The following is a 19737-nucleotide window of genomic DNA, read 5'->3' as shown; positions in this document are numbered from 1 at the left end:
CAGATGTTAAGTCCCATAGTACTCAGAGCCAATAACGCCTGCCTGCATTCTGCTAGACAGACAAAAAGAACTATACAGTGATTGGTTTGAGGAGTCATGTCACATCCACCTTATTCACATGATCTTGTGCCCTCAGAGTTTCACCGTTGCCGCTGTCTATCAAACGACCTTCAAGGAACTTTCTTTCTGAAAATGCACTCTGAACAGGGCTAAAGTGTTCTTGTACCACCATGGCATTATGTGCAGGACATTCATCATGTTGATACCACATTATTTGACACAAATGAAGGGGTAGGACTTCCATTGGCCCAGGTAAGGTGCATCTCAGGAACCGCCTGTACTGTCGCCCAATAAGAGTGCCATCAATGGAATACAAGCCAGTGATGTGGTGTCCTACAATACCACACCATACGTTGTCACGCCACTGATGTTGACGTTCAACCCAGTGAATCCAGTGTGGGTTTTCTGGTGACCACTAGTGCATTTTGCGTAAGTTGACATTCGCTTGGTTTGTAAACATGACCTCATCGGTAAACAGTACCCTACACATGAAGCCATAGTCTTGCCATAGAACCCACTTACAGTGTTTCTGGCGATTGTGAATGTCGTTGTCATGGAGGCCTTGATGTAGCGCCATGTGATATGGATGGTACTATGCCTGCGCAGAATTAGCAACACGCTTGTTAGAGGGATTCCCATAGGTCTCTCCATTTCACAAATACTTGCATGAGGGTTTATTGCAGTGGCTGCCAGGACAGATACCTCTGCTGCTTCATGTGTTATGCCTATACTCCAGATCCGCATTCGTGGAGACAACAGCTCCGTTGTGCGATTTGTTCTAACGATATTCATTAAGGTAGGATGTGTCGGGAGACATCTATAAGGGTACCACTGGGCGTGCACCTGTGCCACATGTGTACCATTATGGTGACTTTCTCCATACGGTAATATCATGCTAGCCATTTCCTCATTTGTGAATACCATTTTGAATGCATAGAACGGATGGACAGGTAGATTAATACCACGAAGACAGCAGTGACACCAATTACAGATTGCAGTACACTGCTGCCATGTACCTCTACGTACTTTCTCACAGAACAACCTGCTTTGTATTGAGCTATTCCCACACATTCTGTACGCAACTGCAGAGGCAAAGAGTTGACCTAGGCGGTGTAACGGGGCAGTATACATCGGCTGATACTATTGCATAGTTTTTACATAGATAAAGATGACACACGTGAGGGACACCATTATGTACATATCAGTGTTTCTGGCAGGAATCCCTGTTATTACTTTCAGCCCTCATGATAACAGTGAAAGTAAGAATGTGTACGTCAGTCACATCGTGGTTACGAGCAATGTGCAGGTCACGCATGCACAGCAGAAAGTGTGATAGCAGCGAGTTTCGTTCATTTCATGTGTCAACTTTGCATTCAGGATGTAATTGACATACTGTGATGCAACCAATGCCGTTGTTATTGTGATTTCTCATGTTATTGATTGTGTATGAAATAATATAGGGTTTTCATTTAAAAGAATATAAGTTCGTGTAAAATCCAATATAGGGTTTCCATTTAAAAGAACATAAGTTCATGTAAAATCCAATATTTGCTCATAGTGTAAAATGTCTCATAGCATTTACTTTCGTGAGCCCCTGCCGTACATATTCATGAAAGCCATTTGTCAGTAACTTGTGATTCCAGAGATATTGGCTATGAAAAGTTTAGTTGGGGCACTTTATATATTCCTCTAATCACTGATCGTCCAATATCATATTATGCACTTTCTCGATGTCTTCATCTGTAGTTGCAGTTTTCAAATGTTCTCAATGTAGATCTTAAACCAAAATTTAATTTTAGCTGCTCATTTCTCGACTCATAAAAAATGGAAAAGTGGATGTCTCATAAACTTTTACCATAGTTATCACTGCAGGTTATATAATACCCAAAATAAAGGATTTTGTGAACACACCCATATTCCAAGATAAAAGTTTCTTTTAAGCCATGTAAACTAAACTGTTCCACATACTACAAAGTTGGTACTTCACTTGTGTTAATGCATAGCATCTACCAAACAGAAACAAAATTTCATTGATATTGACACTCTCTCTGTGCCACTTCGAAATTTTTATTCTTCTCGGTAATGAACACACAGAGTATTCAGTCATCTGAGTTTCCTATCACCTTGTTCTGGCAATTTCATCAAATAGCAGACAGAGCAAAGTCTTGTTCCTTAACGTAGAAATGTCTGTACACCTATGTCAACATTCTAGATTGCCTCAGTTATTTATGTATTATTGCTACTATACTTGGTTTTACATGTTTTGATAAATCATGGAGTCTTCAAACTGTGAAAAGCTAATGTAGTTTAATATTGTATGTACAGTAATGTCACTTTCATGCCTCTTAATCGAATACCACTACCAGCTGTACTATACTTTTTGTGTCAATATTTTTTTCATTAATTCAAAAATTTCCTGTCCACAGCAATTAGTATGTGATAGAGAATTAATTGTGAAGTAACTTTTTAATAATTATAAATGAAACAAGTAACTATTGATAAATATTTGTCTGCTCTTTTATTTCATAGGTAGCAAATATTCCTATTTATAACAGTTAAAATTCAGATAGTTCTTATGCTCTAGACTCCAGACGATGAATCTCAGATTGTGATTGTGATGAAACGAATAGTATACAATGAGGGAGAAATGAGTTAGCTTGTGAGAAATGAGAAGTCCAGAGTGAGAAACAATAATTTTATGAAAAGGATAGATTGTTACTCACCATGTAGGGGAGACGTTGAGTCTCAGACAGGCACAACGAAAAGACTTATCTATCAGTGTCTCTGTTCCCACTTCAGGTCAACACAACCTTGTATTCCATAACTGCACACACTAATCCGTTTCCCCTTCTCTGCTCCTCTTCTTTTTTCTCCTTCTCTGCTCCTCTTCTTTTTTTTTCCTTCTCTGCTCCTCTTCTTTTTTTCCCCTTCTCTGCTTCTCTCCTTTTTTCCCCTTCTCTGCTTCTCTCCTTTTTTCCCCTTCTCTGCTTCTCTCCTTTTTTCTCCTTCTCTGCTTCTCTCCTTTTTTTCCCTTCTCTGCTTCTCTCCTTTTTTTCCCTTGTCTCCTTTTTTCCCCATCTCTGCTTCTCTCCTTTTTTCCCCTTCTCTGCTTCTCTCCTTTTTTCCCCTCCTCTGCTTCTCTCCTTTTTTCCCCTCCTCTGCTTCTCTCCTTTTTTCCCCTCCTCTGCTTCTCTCCTTTTTTCCCCTCCTCTGCTTCTCTCCTTTTTTTCCCCTTCTCTGCTTCTCTCCTTTTTTCCCCTCCTCTGCTTCTCTCCTTTTTTTCCCCTTCTCTGCTTCTCTCCTTTTTTCCCCTCCTCTGCTTCTCTCCTTTTTTCCCCTCCTCTGCTTCTCTCCTTTTTTCCCCTCCTCTGCTTCTCTCCTTTTTTCCCCCTTCTCTGCTTCTCTCCTTTTTTTCCCCTTCTCTGCTTCTCTCCTTTTTTTTCCCCTTCTCTGCTTCTCTCCTTTTTTTTCCCCTTCTCTGCTTCTCTCCTTTTTTTTCCCCTTCTCTGCTTCTCTCCTTTTTTTTCCCCTTCTCTGCTTCTCTCCTTTTTTTTTCCCCTTCTCTGCTTCTCTCCTTTTTTTCCCCTTCTCTGCTTCTCTCCTTTTTTTCCCCTTCTCTGCTTCTCTCCTTTTTTTCCCCTTCTCTGCTTCTCTTCTTCCCCCCCCCTTCTCTGCTTCTCTTCTTTCCCCCCCTTCTCTGCTTCTCTTCTTTCCCCCCCTTCTCTGCTTCTCTTCTTCCCCCCCTTCTCTGCTTCTCTTCTTCCCCCCCCTTCTCTGCTTCTCTTCTTTCCCCCCCCTTCTCTGCTTCTCTTCTTCCCCCCCTTCTCTGCTTCTCTTCTTCCCCCCCCTTCTCTGCTTCTCTTCTTCCCCCCCCTTCTCTGCTTCTCTTCTTCCCCCCCTTCTCTGCTTCTCTTCTTCCCCCCCTTCTCTGCTTCTCTTCTTCCCCCCCCCTTCTCTGCTTCTCTTCTTCCCCCCCCTTCTCTGCTTCTCTTCTCCCCCCCTTCTCTGTATCTCTTCTTTTTTTACCCTTCTCTGCTTCTCTTCTTTTTTTGCCCTTCTCTGCTTCTCTTCTTTTTTTACCCTTCTCTGCTTCTCTTCTTTTTTTACCCTTCTCTGCTTCTCTTCTTTTCTTACCCTTCTATGCTTCTCTTCTTTTCTTACCCTTCTCTGCTTCTCTTCTTTTCTTACCCTTCTCTGCTTTTCTTCTTTTCTACTCTGGTGCCCCCCCCCCCCCCCCCTCCATCCAAACCTGACTACACCTAGCAGCCCTACCCTGTCCCCACAAAGTCCTTGCATGCTCCCACAAGCAGCATTACACATTACACCTTCCCCCAAGCCACCCTGCTATACCCGCCCCCCCCTTTTCCCCATCACATGCCTCCTTACCCCCACCATCAGATTGCTGCTTCCATCAGGTGCAGTTACAACTTAGTCTGGTCACAGCAGCATCTGTGTTTTCTACTTCAGAAGAAGGGAATTCGTCCAGTTGGCAGGAGTGAGAAATGTATAGCAGCCATTTCATTGTGCCTGTCTGTGACTCAGGGTCTCCTCTATGTGGGGGAGTAGCATTCTGTCCTTTTCGTAATATTGTTGGTTTGTGAGAAATGATTGACAAGAACAACAACATTAAAGTTCTCACCATCATAGTTACAGATGGCAGTTTGAAATGACAGATACATGCCTCATGGATATATTTACATGATACGTTATATCACACATTTCTTCTCCTTTGTGTTACACCATGTATACCCAAAAAATGCTCAGAAAATATTTTCTTTATAACCAGATAACTTCTAGGGAGCAACCACTTGTTAAAAACTTTAGGGGAGGAACTAAATGTATTGCCAATGTTGTTGCTGCCTTTATTGTGTGCCATATTTTCTATGTTATTTCCTTACCTTGGCATGAATTCTTTGTTTAATAATAGATGTCACATTCGCATATCCTGGACAAAAACCATTATTTATCAACTGCGATTTTGGTATTGATTTGACATCGCGAGTTGCAATAGTTGGACCAAATGGTGTTGGAAAGTCAACTTTCTTGAAGCTGTTAACAGGAGATCTTGAGCCACAGCGGGGAGAAGTCAAGAAAAATCATCGTCTGGTGAGTGAAAATTGCATGTTGATAGAAATAGTAAAGATGTACAACGAAAGGACTTTAGATGTTTTCCAAAATCATAGTGGAAGCAGCATAAAATTAAGACAGATGTGGAGTAAAAGTAAAGAAATGTTACAAATATTGAATACATTTGCTTTAGTTTACCAGTATGTTGCAAAAATGGAATGAGCGAGAGTTAGTGATGGCAGGTACGTAAAGGTAGTACAGCTGAGATAACAGCAGCACACAAAGGTATGCAGAACTCAGGTGTTTTAAATAAAATTTCTTACTTAGCGAGATGTAACTGTTTCTTCCAATCTGATACTACCCTCTTTACATTTGTGTGACTGCATTTGCATGGACTACTACTCCAAATTTGTCATTAGTTTAAAATCTGTAATTGATATATTTGCTACACCATATTTTTATAAGTAACTTTTAAATTAACAAGTCGTATATTCTCTTCATTGTTACATACATGAAATGAATTAAATGAAAACTTCCATCATACAATTTACAAGTGAGTAAGGAAGATAGGAAGATTATAGTTTAAAATACCGTAGACACCACAGTCATTAGAGTTGGTAAGCGAGTAGTTCCTATATCTCAAGTTCATCTTCCATCTCTTACAACATGTCTATTATTAATACACACATCAAAAAAAGTTTATTCAGCGTAGATCCCTCAGAGCGGTTGGTGGGTCACGTCGTCGATAGACAGTGCTTTTCAATCTGTCCCAGGCATGTTCTATAGGGTTCATGTCTGGAGAACATGCTGGCTACTCTAGTCAAGCGATGTCGTTATCCTGAAGGAAGTCATTCAAAAGATGTGCATGATGGGGGTGCGAATTGTCGTCCATGAAGACGAATGCCTCGCCAATATGCTGCCGATATGGTTGCACTATTGGTTGGAGGATGGCATTCACGTATCCTACAGCCATTACGGCGCCTTCCATGACCACCGGTGGTGTACATCGGCCCCACATAATGCCACCCCAAAATAGCAGGGAACCTCCGCCTTGCTGCACTCGCTGAACAGTGTGCGTAAGGTGTTCAGACTGACAGAGTTGCCTCCAAACACATCTCTGACGATTGTCTGGTTGAAGGCATATGCGACACTCATTGGTGAAGAGAACGTGATGCCAGTCCTGAGCGCTCCATTTGGCATGTTGTTGGGCCCATCTGTACCCCACTGCATGGTGATGTGGTTGCAAAGATGGACCTCACCATGGGTGTCGGGAGCGAAGTTGCGCATCATGCAGCCTATTGCACACAGTTTGAGTTGTAACACGACGTCCTGTGGCTGCACGAAAAGCATTATTCAACATGGTGGCGTTGCAGTCAGGGTTCCTCTGAGCCATAATCCGTAGGTAGTGGTCATCCATTGCAGTAGTAGCCCTTGTGTGGCCTGAGCAAGGCATTTCATCGATAGTTCCTGTCTCTGTATCTCCTCCATGTCCGAACAACATTGCTTTGGTTCACTCAGAGAGCCTGGACACTTCCCTTGTTGAGAGCCCTTCCTGGCACAAAGTAACAATGCGGACACGATTGAACCGCGGTATTGACTGTCTAGGCATGGTTGACCTACAGACAACACAACCCGTGTAAACAACAGTGAATCATTAGAGTTAAGACAGGCTAAATCCAGTTGCATCTTCCCAAAAAAATTGTTGAATAAAACTGTCATCATGTAAGTATACAGGCTGTCCCAGGAGGAATGCCAATATTCAGGCATAGACAGTACGATCATTCAAAACTAAATAATTTAGTACACATGGGGTCTAAAATACATACCTTAAGATCTACAAGCACAACTTCATCTTCAAATGTAACTAAATGATTCTAGAGACATATTAAAGTCTCAAACATCTATAATGTATATATTCAGACTGAAGTGACAAATGAAAATTTATACCAAGGCTGAGATTCAAACCTGGGTCTCCTGCTCACATTGCAGATGCTATCCTGACACAGTGGCTTTGCACAGCTGTGCAGCCTACCACAGCACACTTCCTTCCTCAATCCAAATTCTCATTTACACATCAACCCACTTGGTATACCCCCTAAACTTGGACAGCACTGCAGAGGCTCTCCAAATGTGTTGGAATAGCACCACAGCATCGAACAAAATGGGGGATCATGCCTGAAACCCAGGCATAATTGCTTTAATAAAATGAAGCTATATGGTTCCTGATACCTTTACGAGTCCTAACCTAACCTAACCTAACATCTATGTTGTATACATGCAGACTGAAATGGTGAATGAAAATTTGTACTAATGCTGTCAGAGTTTCGGGGGAATAACTTCACTTGGGCTGAAGCGTGAATGGGAATTTGTATCTAAGATGAATGCTTGTTAGGATAGCCCATGCAATTGTGCAAAGCTATTGTGCCAGGGTGGAATAGTGATTAGCACATCTGCCTCCAGAGGAGGTGGCCCGGGTCCAAATCCCAGACTTTGTACAAATTTTCATTTGTCACTTCAGTCTGCTTATATGCTTTATCCTTGATAATGTGAAACAGATATCTCCTACTGGAAGCACTTTGCTTTCCATGTTTTGATAGGACCAACACAAATTGTTTAATAAGCATCAGCTCTAAATTGCATACCTTATAGCTATGGGCAGTTGTTCAGTAGAAGAAATGTATTTTACAATACTGAAGTGCTCACAATTCAGAAGGTAGCCATTTTAAAGCCCATGTTAACTAAAACATTTTTTGCTTTGAGTGCTCATTCCTATCACATCCCTGAATAACAACCATTCTTTCTGGAACATCCTGTATTGGTAGGCATGTGACAGCACACGCTACCTAATACGTTCCAAAACACTGCACATAAAAATGATTCTTTTGGGGCTCATACCTCAGGTTCTGTTGGTGATAAGAAGGTAGGGTCAAGGCTTTGGGTACCTCTTGGGCTAGGGACTGTGACTGTGGGACAGGAGACAGTCACAGGGAAACAGACAGACACACACACAGAGAGAGAGAGAGAGAGAGAGAGAGAGAGAGAGAGAGAGAGAGAGGGTAAGTGGGAGTGGATGGGTACGGGTGACATACAGCAGTGGACTAACAGATCTGTGTAAGTCAGTTAGGTGAGCTCATGGGAGTGAAAGGTGAGTTACATGTTAGAAAGGACATGAAGATATTCACATGCTAAAATTAAGGGTACTGAGGAAGGTAGAACGAGGCAGCTGGTATCCCACTTTTCAGTCAGTATCTTTTAAACAGGAGCATTTTTCTACTGGTAATAAACAGGCACCAAAATGTTAGTCTATGTAACAAGAAGACAATATAGTCGTACACCTAGAACAGTTTTAGTCAAGACAACAGCCAAAGAAGCCTACTACATTCATGTCTCCCCTTAGAAGAATTACAGGAGATATTACCCAGAAGATGAAGCTATGAGCCATTACATCCAGAAATATGATAGTGTGGACAGTTGTCGATCAGATGAGCAGACTTGTAGATCACAGAAGCAGTGAAATAACTGTCATTGTTTAATAACCATAACAAACATGGTAGTGAAAGTATGGGGGAAGTATTCGTGGGACCCAAATATGCAATAAATTACTATTTAACACTATCATGCTCTCACTCATTGACATAGTTGCAGTGGCAGAAAAATCTTGGCTGGTTTGTTGCAGAAATCCTAGATATGCAAGGTCAGTTGGTCCTTTAATTATTCTGCCTTGCAAGTTCTTGACGGTGAAGGAGCTTCCAAAAATCAGCTTCTTGCCAAATAATACAAAGCCCCCATTATAGACAAAATTAGTCAAAATATACATATTAAAAATAGACCCCTGGTCATAGTATTCCCTTGTGCTTAAATGGAAGTATTATGAAATAAACAAGTAACAGAATCATTTAGTGTTTAAATAAATAAATAAATAAAACTATTTAGAGGGCTAACAGAAATATTTAGTTTTCATTATACATAAATTAATGGGATTTGTCACAGCACCATACAATTATGCAATATACAGAATTAAGAGAATTATACTTCAAGAACTGGAGGGGACATGTCACAACATTAAAAAAATTAAATAAATTTCACTTACAGTGTCTTACTTGCAAGTATCATCATTATTTAATAATACTGAGAGTGGTAGCCTGTTCACACCGAACTTTGAATGTTCTGTATGTATTCCCTTGTGTTGCACATGACATAATTGAACCAGTGTTTATTCATAGCATGTGTATTAAGGAGGGGGGGGGAGGGGGGGGCAGGAACAACATTGCCATGGACAAAGTTTGTGTAGAATCCATTTCTGCTGCTAGGCATATATAGTGCAACTCATTGGCAGTTCAGTGCCACCTTTGCTGTCGACCTAACTTGTTCTGTTCAGGTACAGTGATTGTTTATGCTAGCACTGTTTTGTTGTTCTTTCATTTTTTATGGTGACAAGTGTAAGTGAACAAAATCCAACTGTTAAATTTTGTTTTCTGCTGAGCAAAAATGCTGCTGAAACTGTTTTAATGTTGAAAACTGCTTACCAAGTGTACAGTGGTTTGCTCTATTTAAAATGGTGACATTTCAATTAATGATAAATTTTGTTCTGGGCTGTCATCAACTGCCCGAATCAACAAAAATATTGAAAAAATTGAAGACTTTATGCAAACAGACCGTCAGCAGACAATTGATCAACTGTCAGAGATTAGTGGGCTATTTTGGAGCTCAATTCAGCAGATTTGTGGCAGACAGAAGACTGGTTCTTCCACCACAACAATACACCTGCACACACACAGACTATCTCTGTTAGTTTTTGGCTAAAAATGCCATGGTTCTGCTGCGCCATACATCTTACTCTCGTGACCTGACTCATGTCAGGACGAAAGGACACTGATTTGACAACACTGAAGAAGTCAAAAGAAAAAAAAGAAAATGCGGGAGGAGCTGTCAGCCATTTCTAAAGACGACCACAAAAAATGTTTCGAATAGTGGAAGCACTGAAACTTCCTGGCAGATTAAAACTGTGCGCCCGACCGAGACTCGAACTCAGGACCTTTGGAAGGTAGGAGATGAGGTATTGGCAGAAGTAAAGCTGTGAGTACTGGGCGTGAGTCGAGCTTCGGTAGCTCAGTTGGTAGAGCACTTGCCCGCGAAAGGCAAAGGTCCCGAGTTCGAGTCTCGGTCGGGCACACAGTTTCATATCAGCGCACACTCTGCTGCAGAGTGAAATTCTCATACTGGAAGCACTGGCGAAACAAAAGTATTAGTCATAGTGGAGACTATTTTGAAGGGGATAAGATTGCTTTGGGAACAATTTGAAAATATATAGCTTTTAAAAAATAATTCCTCTTTCATTGTTACCTCCTCATATATCGTAGGTTGTTGAAAATAGAGAATGTAATTCTCAAGACTAAAATCTGGAGCAATTAATGTGATCTGTAATAGGCAATAAACACAGTCAAGGCAAACACAAGTAAACTGTATGTAAGTATTTATGAGGACATTTTGTAAAATGGTGCGAGTAATATAAAAGGAATAGGCAGTAGGTGTATGGATAAATGGTAAGTATTAGAAAAGAGAACAAATGTCAGGCACTCAGCTGTACTGATGTGAATTTTCATTTTGGACTGAACTCTGGCATTTCAAGTCAGGAGGCTCATCATGTTACAGTTCATTTAAAAAACTGATGCGAACTGGTTTTTAGCTCCAGTAGTATATGGTTTCAGTACTTCATAATTTAGTTTGTGATACTTGTAATCTGTGTGAAATGTGCTATATCTACTTTCCAATATTTTATAGCGGATTGGCCGTTTTGATCAACATTCTGGTGAACACCTAACCGCTGAGGAATCTCCAGCTGAATATCTTATAAGACTTTTTGACTTGCCATATGAAAAGGCACGGAAACAGTTAGGAACGTTTGGACTTTCAAGTCATGCACACACCATTAAAATGAAAGACCTGTCTGGTGGACAGAAAGCCCGTGTTGCTCTAGCAGAACTATGTCTTAATGCACCTGATGTTGTTATATTGGTGAGTAACATTTCCTAGTGCTATTAAAATATTAAGCTTTATACACTATGTTGTAGACAAATTGGCAACTTTTGTGACATATTAAATTCAACTCTTTTCTGTCCTCTGTAATTTGGCACACCTGTATGAAAATCATCATAATAGTAATTATTCACTCTAATTATTATTATACGTTTTGTGATTCTGTATCATTTACACCGTATGAAATAAAAAATTAAAACAAATATGAGACAACGTGATAAGGAATTTCGTCCAAAGGGTCCACTCCAGTGTACATTTCAGCACTTACCCCCCCCCCCCCCCCTCTCTCTCTCTCTCTCTCTCTCTCTCTCTCTCTCTCTCTCTGTGTGTGTGTGTGTGTGTGTGTGTGTGTGTGTGTGTGTGTGTGTGTGTGTGTGTGTTTACAAATTTCTTATATTGGACTTATTGCCACTAGGCTCATTACAATTGATTTAATGGAGCAAGATATAACAGACACCTGCATTCAGTTTGCAATACACATTTACCATAAAATGAGTTCTGTTTATGCTGCAAGGCCTAGAGTAGTTACAGATATTATTTGGCACTTTGTTGAATCAGTTTCATCAGCTTCAGTTATATCTCTGACCTGAAACCATTCTGTGTAGTACAGTGGCATTTCTCCACTAAGCAGGTTTTCATCAACCAAATAAGTGGTTTTACATATTTTTTAAATATGTGTGTAGTTTGCATTATTTTCATTGTTAGAAAAAGTAAAGGCTGTTTCTGTTTTGTACACCAGGATGAACCTACAAACAATCTTGACATAGAATCTATAGATGCTCTTGCTGATGCTATCAACGATTATAAAGGAGGTAAGGAATGATTGCATCCTTCATTTACTTTTTGCTTAACATATACACATAAATTACTTCTGATTAATGCAAATTGTTAGCTGAGATTATTTAGAGGATTCGTACTTGCATATAAAATATACTGTGTGCTTTGAAACTTTACTAAAATCAAAATTAACATCACTGAAAACTGAACCATATTTTAACAACATGATAAAAGCAATGTGTTTATAGTTCACCAGCTCTTATATTCTGTAGAGTCACTGGCATGTACTGTATAACATCTTCAAAAGAACTGAGATAGTTCCACACTTTGTACTATGTACCATACTATTTGTTCTTCCACCTTTGTTAAGTAAACATTGTTTTGTTTAATTGCAGCTCTTAGAGACACAGGGTGTACATTAAGTCTGGGAACACTTTCAATTATTTCTTGCACAAGAACTAAACATTGTACAAATGTCATACATATTGCATTTTGAAGAAAAACCCTGAAAGTTTTTTTACAGACATTCAATATGCGAACCATGAGTGCCCCGCAGATGTCAATACGGTAATCGAATTCTTGTCATACCCGTCTCAGCATGGCATCGTCAACTGTGGCAGTTGCTCCCTGTATTCTCTCCCAGAGCTGTACTACATAATGTGGTAGAGGCGGTACATACACCAGATCTGTAATGTGTCCCTACAGAAAAAAGTCACACAGAGCAAGATCTGGTGATCAGGGAGGCCATTTCATGAAACAGCTGTTCCCCTTCTGTAGCATGGCACCTGCACTCGCCATGTTTGTGACTAGCACTGACTATCGGCAAATTACCCAACTACGCTGTGGCGGTATACATGGGGGGGGGGGGGGGGGGGGGAACTTTCAGGGTTTCTCTTCAAAATGACATATCTATATCATCTGTACAATGTTTGGTTCTTGTGAAATAAATAATTGAAAGTGTTCCTGAACTTTATGTACACCCTGTAATAGTACAGGGTGATTCAAAAAGAATACCACAACTTTAAAAATGTGTATTTAATGAAAGAAACATAATATAACCTTCTGTTATACATCATTACAAAGAGTATTTAAAAAGGTTTTTTTTTTTTTCACTCAAAAACAAGTTCAGAGATGTTCAATATGGCCCCCTCCAAACATTCTAGCAATATCAACCCGATACTCCAATTCGTTCCACACTCTCTGTAGCATATCAGGCGTAACAGTTTGGATAGGTGCTGTTATTTCTCGTTTCAAATCATCAATGGTGGCTGGGAGAGGTGGCCGAAACACCATATCCTTAACATACCCCCATAAGAAAAAATCGCAGGGGGTAAGATCAGGGCTTCTTGGAGGCAAGTGATGAAGTGCTCTGTCACGGGCTGCCTGGCGGCAGATCCATCGCCTCGGGTAGTTGACGATAAGGTTTCATAACTAACCTTTTTCGTAGGACTCTCCATACAGTTGATTGTGGAATTTGCAGCTCTCTGCTAGCTCTGCGAGTCGATTTTCCTGGGCTGCGAACAAATGCTTGCTGGATGCGTGCTACATTTTCATCACTCGTTCTCGGCCGTCCAGAACTTTTCCCTTTGCACAAACACCCATTCTCTGTAAACTGTTTATACCAACGTTTAATACACCACCTATTAGGAGGTTTAACACCATACTTCGTTCGAAATGCACGCTGAAAAACTGTCGTCGATTCACTTCTGCCGTACTCAATAACACAAAAAGCTTTCTGTTGAGCAGTTGCCATCTTAGCATCAACTGACGCTGACGCTTAGTCAACAGCGCCTCAAGCGAACAAATGTACAACTAAATGAAACTTTATAGCTCCCTTAATTCGCCGACAGATAGTGCTTAGCTCTGCCTTTTGTCGTTGCAGAGTTTTAAATTCCTAAAGTTGTGGTATTCTTTTTGAATCACCCTGTACATTTTAGACAAACTGGTATGACAGTACATTTCAAAACATTAATGAAATTTATTCGGAACTAACATGCCTGTGCCTTTATAGGTGTGATCATCGTCTCCCACGATGAACGACTAATCAGAGAAACAGACTGCACACTCTGGGTTATTGAAGACCAGACAATTAATGAAGTTGATGGGGACTTTGACGACTATCGAAAGGAACTTTTGGACAGTCTGGGCGAAGTCATTAATAGTCCTAGCATTATTGCAAATGCTGCTGTGCAGCAATAGTGATATTTTACATAGCCATTTCACAGACTCCAAGATAATGTGTTTTCAAGACCTGTGACAGTGGCATTGTTAGCTTCTGTAGAATCTGGTTCAGAATGTGTGAAAGGCTTCCATCCAGTGAAATTTTTGAATTGCAATATTAATTTTCTATTAGTCTTGTACATATATGATCAGTGTGCATGTATTTAAATTTAATGCAACCTTTTGTCGAAATAAAAATATTTTTAATACAAAATTTGTCCATATTTTGCTTGTAAAACCATCATTTTTTAACAGTAAGGAAGGCTGAGTAGTTACAGTGAAGACATTGCCACCAATAGGACATTAGTCTTTCTGGCACAGGATATGTGGTCCATTATTGGGCATTCTGTTTTTACTGTGTGGCAAGTTTGTATGAGACATTGTGATGATAGGAGCTAATCAACAAATTTTAAGTGTTCTTAACATATTTGCATTATTTAAATCACTTCCAGGCTAAATAATACAATAATCAATGGCAGTTGATGCAGTACAGTTAGCTGCTGTGTAGATTAATCCCAAAACAAAGAAGAAAAGGTGAAATGGAAAGATAATTAATTTACTCTTGTGCTCATGTCAGTCAGTACATTCCATTTTATATGCACTGATTATAAATAATATTATTATTCTTAAGTTGATGTGTAACTGACCACTGTTATGCAATTGACAGTTTTTGATGAAAAAGGCAAACAATTCAAAAAGTTTCTTAGGGCAAGAATGCAGTAAAAATTAGACTTAAAGTGGCTTTGTACGTACACAATGCGGCACGGGAACTTTTTGATTTAAAAAAATCATAAATCAGAAAGTATTGGAGACATCAAATTAATTTCTGTTTTCTTTACAAAGAGTAACATCTAAAGTTTTGTTCCTTTAAGTTTAGAAAATGATATCTTGAAGGTGGCCTTCATTCTGTTCAATGCATTTGGAGAACTAAAATCAGAAGTTTTGGTCCGCTTTTTCCTACATGTCTCTGTTGATGTTGGCAATAACAACACAAATATTGTTCCGTGGCTCAGCCAGGGTCTGTAGACAATTGGTATAAACCAAGGATTTGACATAGCCCCATAAGAAAAAGTCGCATGGCGCTAAATCTGATGAGCATACTGGCCACTGGAGATCACTCCTCAGAGAGATGAGACAGTCGGGGATGTGTTCGTTCAACATGGTCATCGATGTTCGTACCGTGTGAGCTGTGGTTCCATCTTGTTGGAAACAGACATCACCCACATCAATTTCTTCAAGTTCTGGTAGAAAAAATTGTTCAATCATTTGAACGTAATGCTCAGAAGTGACAGTCACTGCCTTATCATTCTCTTCGAAAAACTATGGGCCAATAATGCTAACTTTAGATTGTGCACACCAGACAGTCACACATTCTGTATGCAGGGGCTGCTCATGAAGTTCTCGGGGTTTCGTGCCACTCCAATACTGGATATTTTGTTTATCCATGCAGCCAGACAAATGAAAATGTGCCTCGTCACTGAAGAACATTAAGGCATCATGAGGCAGCTCATCGATCAAGGCTTCACACACATTTTTTCGTGAAACAGAATCACGTGGATGAAGTGTGTGCACCACTGACAGTTTCAACTCTTCATGAAGAATTAGTCTCTCTGTGCATTCAGGAATTGCAATGGCAGCTGCATGTTTGTGTGCAGATCACCAGAATTCAAAATCAACATCCTTACCCCCTTGATGTTTTCAGGCATTCTGGTGGTACCTGAAGGTCTTGGTTTCTATTTCTGCTCACTTCCAGTATCCATGAAGGTGTCTACCCACTAAACAATTGATTTCCCATAAGGAACACGACCTGCAGGCGCGATGTTGAACTGTTTCCTGAATGCACACTGAATTCTGATGACCAAATGTCCATTTGAAAAGTAGGCCGCAATGGCGAATGTGGACTCCTCTCTTGCCCACTGCACTAACCTTTAAAAAAGTTAAGTCTCACACTTTTGGTTCCACTGAAACCTACTCAACAATGCGTAACAGCCGATGTGTGCCACATGTTTCAAATAAGGAAGTTTCCGTGCAGCACTCTGTATTATGCTGGAGCAAAAACAAATTAACTTTACTGATTCCAAATGTATTATTAAGGAGGGTAGCTACTAGAGACAAATACTGAATACACATTAACATAGTTTGAGACACTATTATATCTTCAACAATTACTAAGTTAATGGCTCAGGTAGATGTTATTATGAATGTTGGTAGAGAAAGTGTGTAGCAATATTACATAGGCCATGGAGATTATGGTTCCAGCACAGATATATATTGAAGAACTTGGAAGGATAAGCAAGAGGTAAACTATACTCGTGTTTGAAAAGGCTCAAGATTTCTTGATACAGTACTCATCTTGCTCAATCAATCACATGACATGTGACTCGTGCAGTGCCGATGCAAATGGTATGCAAGAAACTATGAATTAGTCACTATAATTATATATTGCTCTGCTTCAAATTTGACAATTTTGTGAGGCACAGAGGAAATAGTATTAACTTTTTATCATTTTATAAAGTCTTTCTACTAGAACAGGTATCCAATAAAAGTTCTCGTACTTGTGTGCTTTTTAAGTAAAGGTAGCATTCAAAGGTGAAAATATTATCCTTCAAAAAATGCTTAACCCAAGTCAATATTTTATTTGGTTATGAGATATGTCACTAGATCGAGGGCCGAGTGAAAGTTTGAGATTTGGACTGAAACGTGATCAGTATCTTTTATTTATGTATTAGTTGCTGCTGTTACATATGACCTGCACACTAGAAGATATTGCAGTCTGTGTTTCAATGACACCAGCTTTGCTGAGGATAGGAGGGTAGTGGCGAATGGGCACCAAGTTTGTCGTGCTGTGAACCGTGGGAATTGATACTGCGTACTTGCCTTGTTGTGAACATCTACCACATTTAAACTGCAGTTTTCCTGAATCCATTTGTAGTTGGAATCGAACTGACTTTACAATTTGACAAATATTCAACTATAGTAAATGTTTACATATACTGAACAGTAGAATACACTTCTGGTGGAAATGGTGAAAGTCTAGTAGGCACCTAGTGGCGTACTTACGGTTTCGTGCAGCAGTGTTGTCGACAGTCTGTGAGGTATGACTGGAACAAAAGAGGGTATATCAGCTTTTGATTTTTCACAGCTGTTGAGAGGGCAGTGGGCAGACAATATGTTTGGAAGCGAGAGGCACTATAAAAGTCTCAGATCAGTATACAATCAAAACCTGTTGTGTATTTGGAGAAAAGGCTGTGTTCTCAGGTCCCACCATAACCACCACCTCAAATTGCACCATATTTTGAAGAAACAGCCAAATATTTGTGATAATGTAGATACAAATTTTATAACCATGCTGTTAGGAGGATGTTGTGGTGGTGATGGTGGTAGTGATTATTTTTTTAGTGATAATACAGATAACAGGCTTTGTAAGCAAAAAGACAGTGAAGATAAAAATTAATGTAAACTATTTCTTTTTGTTTTTTTATTTTTCCTTCTATTTTCAAAATGTATACAGTTGGTAAATGGTATATGTTTAGATTAGGTACAATGTTAACGTTTTGGCAGATAATTTGTCAACAAATCTGTTTGTAATTTTGATTAGTCAGAATATATTGAGAATAAATTTTTCTCAAGGAGGCTCTTGAAAAAAAGGGACGGTCTTATATTGAGGGTTGTCTTATACTCAGATAAATACACTGTTTAATGTCTTGCAAATTATATGGAAATAATTTGCTATGCCATAACACTTCCAAATGCTAACAGTATTAAACAGTTTATCTCTACATGCATTCAAAATATTTGCAATACCCATAATAATGGTATCCACACTTGAGAACACCACTTGCCGTATCCATCTACATCTATACACTGCTTTTACTCTATTGAAGAATATTTAAAATGTATGAAATTTGTTATATAAATACTTACTTATAAAGAGAGTTATTGTAACCTCAAATACATATGCCTAAAAATGACTTCCAGCTGTATATTTATAACTTGACTTGTCCAATGTCTTATGCATAAGCTGCTTTGTAGACAACAGGATCAATTAAAAACAACAACCACCGCCACGATGAAGAGCTTGGCGGAGTGTACATCCCAATATACCAGTTATTAAACAATGGAAAATCCAGGATGCAATGTAATGATATTATGAAAAGGAAAGTTGCTACTCACCATATAATAGAGATGCGCGCGCGCGCGCGCGCACGCGCGCGCGCGCACACACACACACACACACACACACACACACACACACACACACACACACACACACTGCAGCCTCTGACAGCTGATGCCACACTGCAGTGTGTGCGAGGCGCGCGCGCGTGTGCGTGTGTGTTTTCTATTTTTGATAAAGGCCTTGTTGACCGAAAGCTTATATTGTGACAATCTTTTTGTTGTGCCTATCTATGACTCAGCATCTCCGATATATATCAGTTGTTATTAGGGCTTTTTTCCATTCTGTGTGGGAAGAATGACTGTTTAAACACCACTGTGCATGTTATTAGTCTGATTTGTCTTCACGATCCCTGTAGGAGTGATATATAGTGGAATTGTAATATATTTGTAGATATATTGCCTAAGATTGGTTCTAGAAACTTTGTAAGGAGGCTTTTGCAGGTTAGTTTACGTCTTACCTTAAAGTGTCTGCCAGTTAATTCTTTCAGCTGCTTCGTGACACACTCCCCGTGGGTCAAACAAACCTGTGCCCATTCGTGCTGTCCCTCTTTGTATCTGTTCAGTATCCCATGTTAGTTCTAATTGGTACAAGTCCTACATGTGAGAATATTCTAGGATGGGTTGCACAAGTTTCTTGTCTGCAATCTCTTTTACAAGCTGGAATTTTCTAGTATTCAACCAATGAAATACAGGTGCTCATTCTATTTCACATCCCTACAGATTGTTACACTCACATATTTCTGTGAAATGAAGGTTCCAGCTGTGACTCAATGATATTGTAGTCATGGGATAGTACTTTTTTTTCATTTTATGAAGTGCACGGTATTCCATTTCTGAACTTTTAAAGCCAGTTGCCAATATTTGCATCACTCTGATGTTTTATCAAGATCTGACTGAAATTTACACAGGATTTTTCAGGCAGTGCTTCATTTATACTTAATTGCATCATCTGCACAGTGTCAGTTACTATTAATATTGTGTGCAAGATCATTAATACACAGAATGAACAGCAAGGGTTATAATACATTTCCATGGGGCACCCGCGAAGTTACTTCATCTCATAGTGACTCTTCATCCAATGTAATTTGCTGTGTCTTCCTCACCATGAATACTTAGTCTAGTCACAGATATCTCTTGAGAGATCATATGACATTACTTTTGATAATGTGCTTATGTGTGTACTGATTCAAATGCCTTTTTGGAAGTTGAGAAACACCGCATTTTCCCCACTGCCAGGGTCTGTGGGATCTCTTGAGAAAAATGTGAGTTATGTTTCGCATTATTGATGTTTTCAGAATCCATGTCGGTGGCATGGACGAAATCATTTTGTTTGAGATACCTCAATACGTTTGACTTTAGAATGTGTTCTGAAATTCTACAACAAATGGGTGTCAAGAA

General features: G+C 39.6%; 1 protein-coding gene across 1 annotated transcript in view; it reads left to right on the top strand.

Moving 5' to 3' along the window:
• The window catches only part of LOC126194826 (ATP-binding cassette sub-family F member 1), a 114757-nt gene extending 100383 nt beyond the window's left edge, over positions 1 to 14374 (top strand). The window contains exons 8-11 of the mRNA XM_049933155.1: positions 4988 to 5166; positions 10909 to 11142; positions 11903 to 11975; positions 13952 to 14374. Coding sequence (XP_049789112.1) covers positions 4988 to 5166; positions 10909 to 11142; positions 11903 to 11975; positions 13952 to 14139 — 674 coding nt within the window. The 3' untranslated portion in view covers positions 14140 to 14374. The remainder of the gene's footprint in view (positions 1 to 4987; positions 5167 to 10908; positions 11143 to 11902; positions 11976 to 13951) is intronic.
• The last annotated feature ends 5363 nt before the right edge of the window (positions 14375 to 19737 follow it).

This window comes from Schistocerca nitens, chromosome 7 (genome assembly GCF_023898315.1).
Source record: "Schistocerca nitens isolate TAMUIC-IGC-003100 chromosome 7, iqSchNite1.1, whole genome shotgun sequence".
Taxonomy (NCBI): Eukaryota; Metazoa; Arthropoda; class Insecta; order Orthoptera; family Acrididae; genus Schistocerca; species Schistocerca nitens.
The sequence above is the reverse complement of the archived record's forward strand: the minus strand, read 5'-3'. Positions and strand labels throughout refer to the sequence as shown.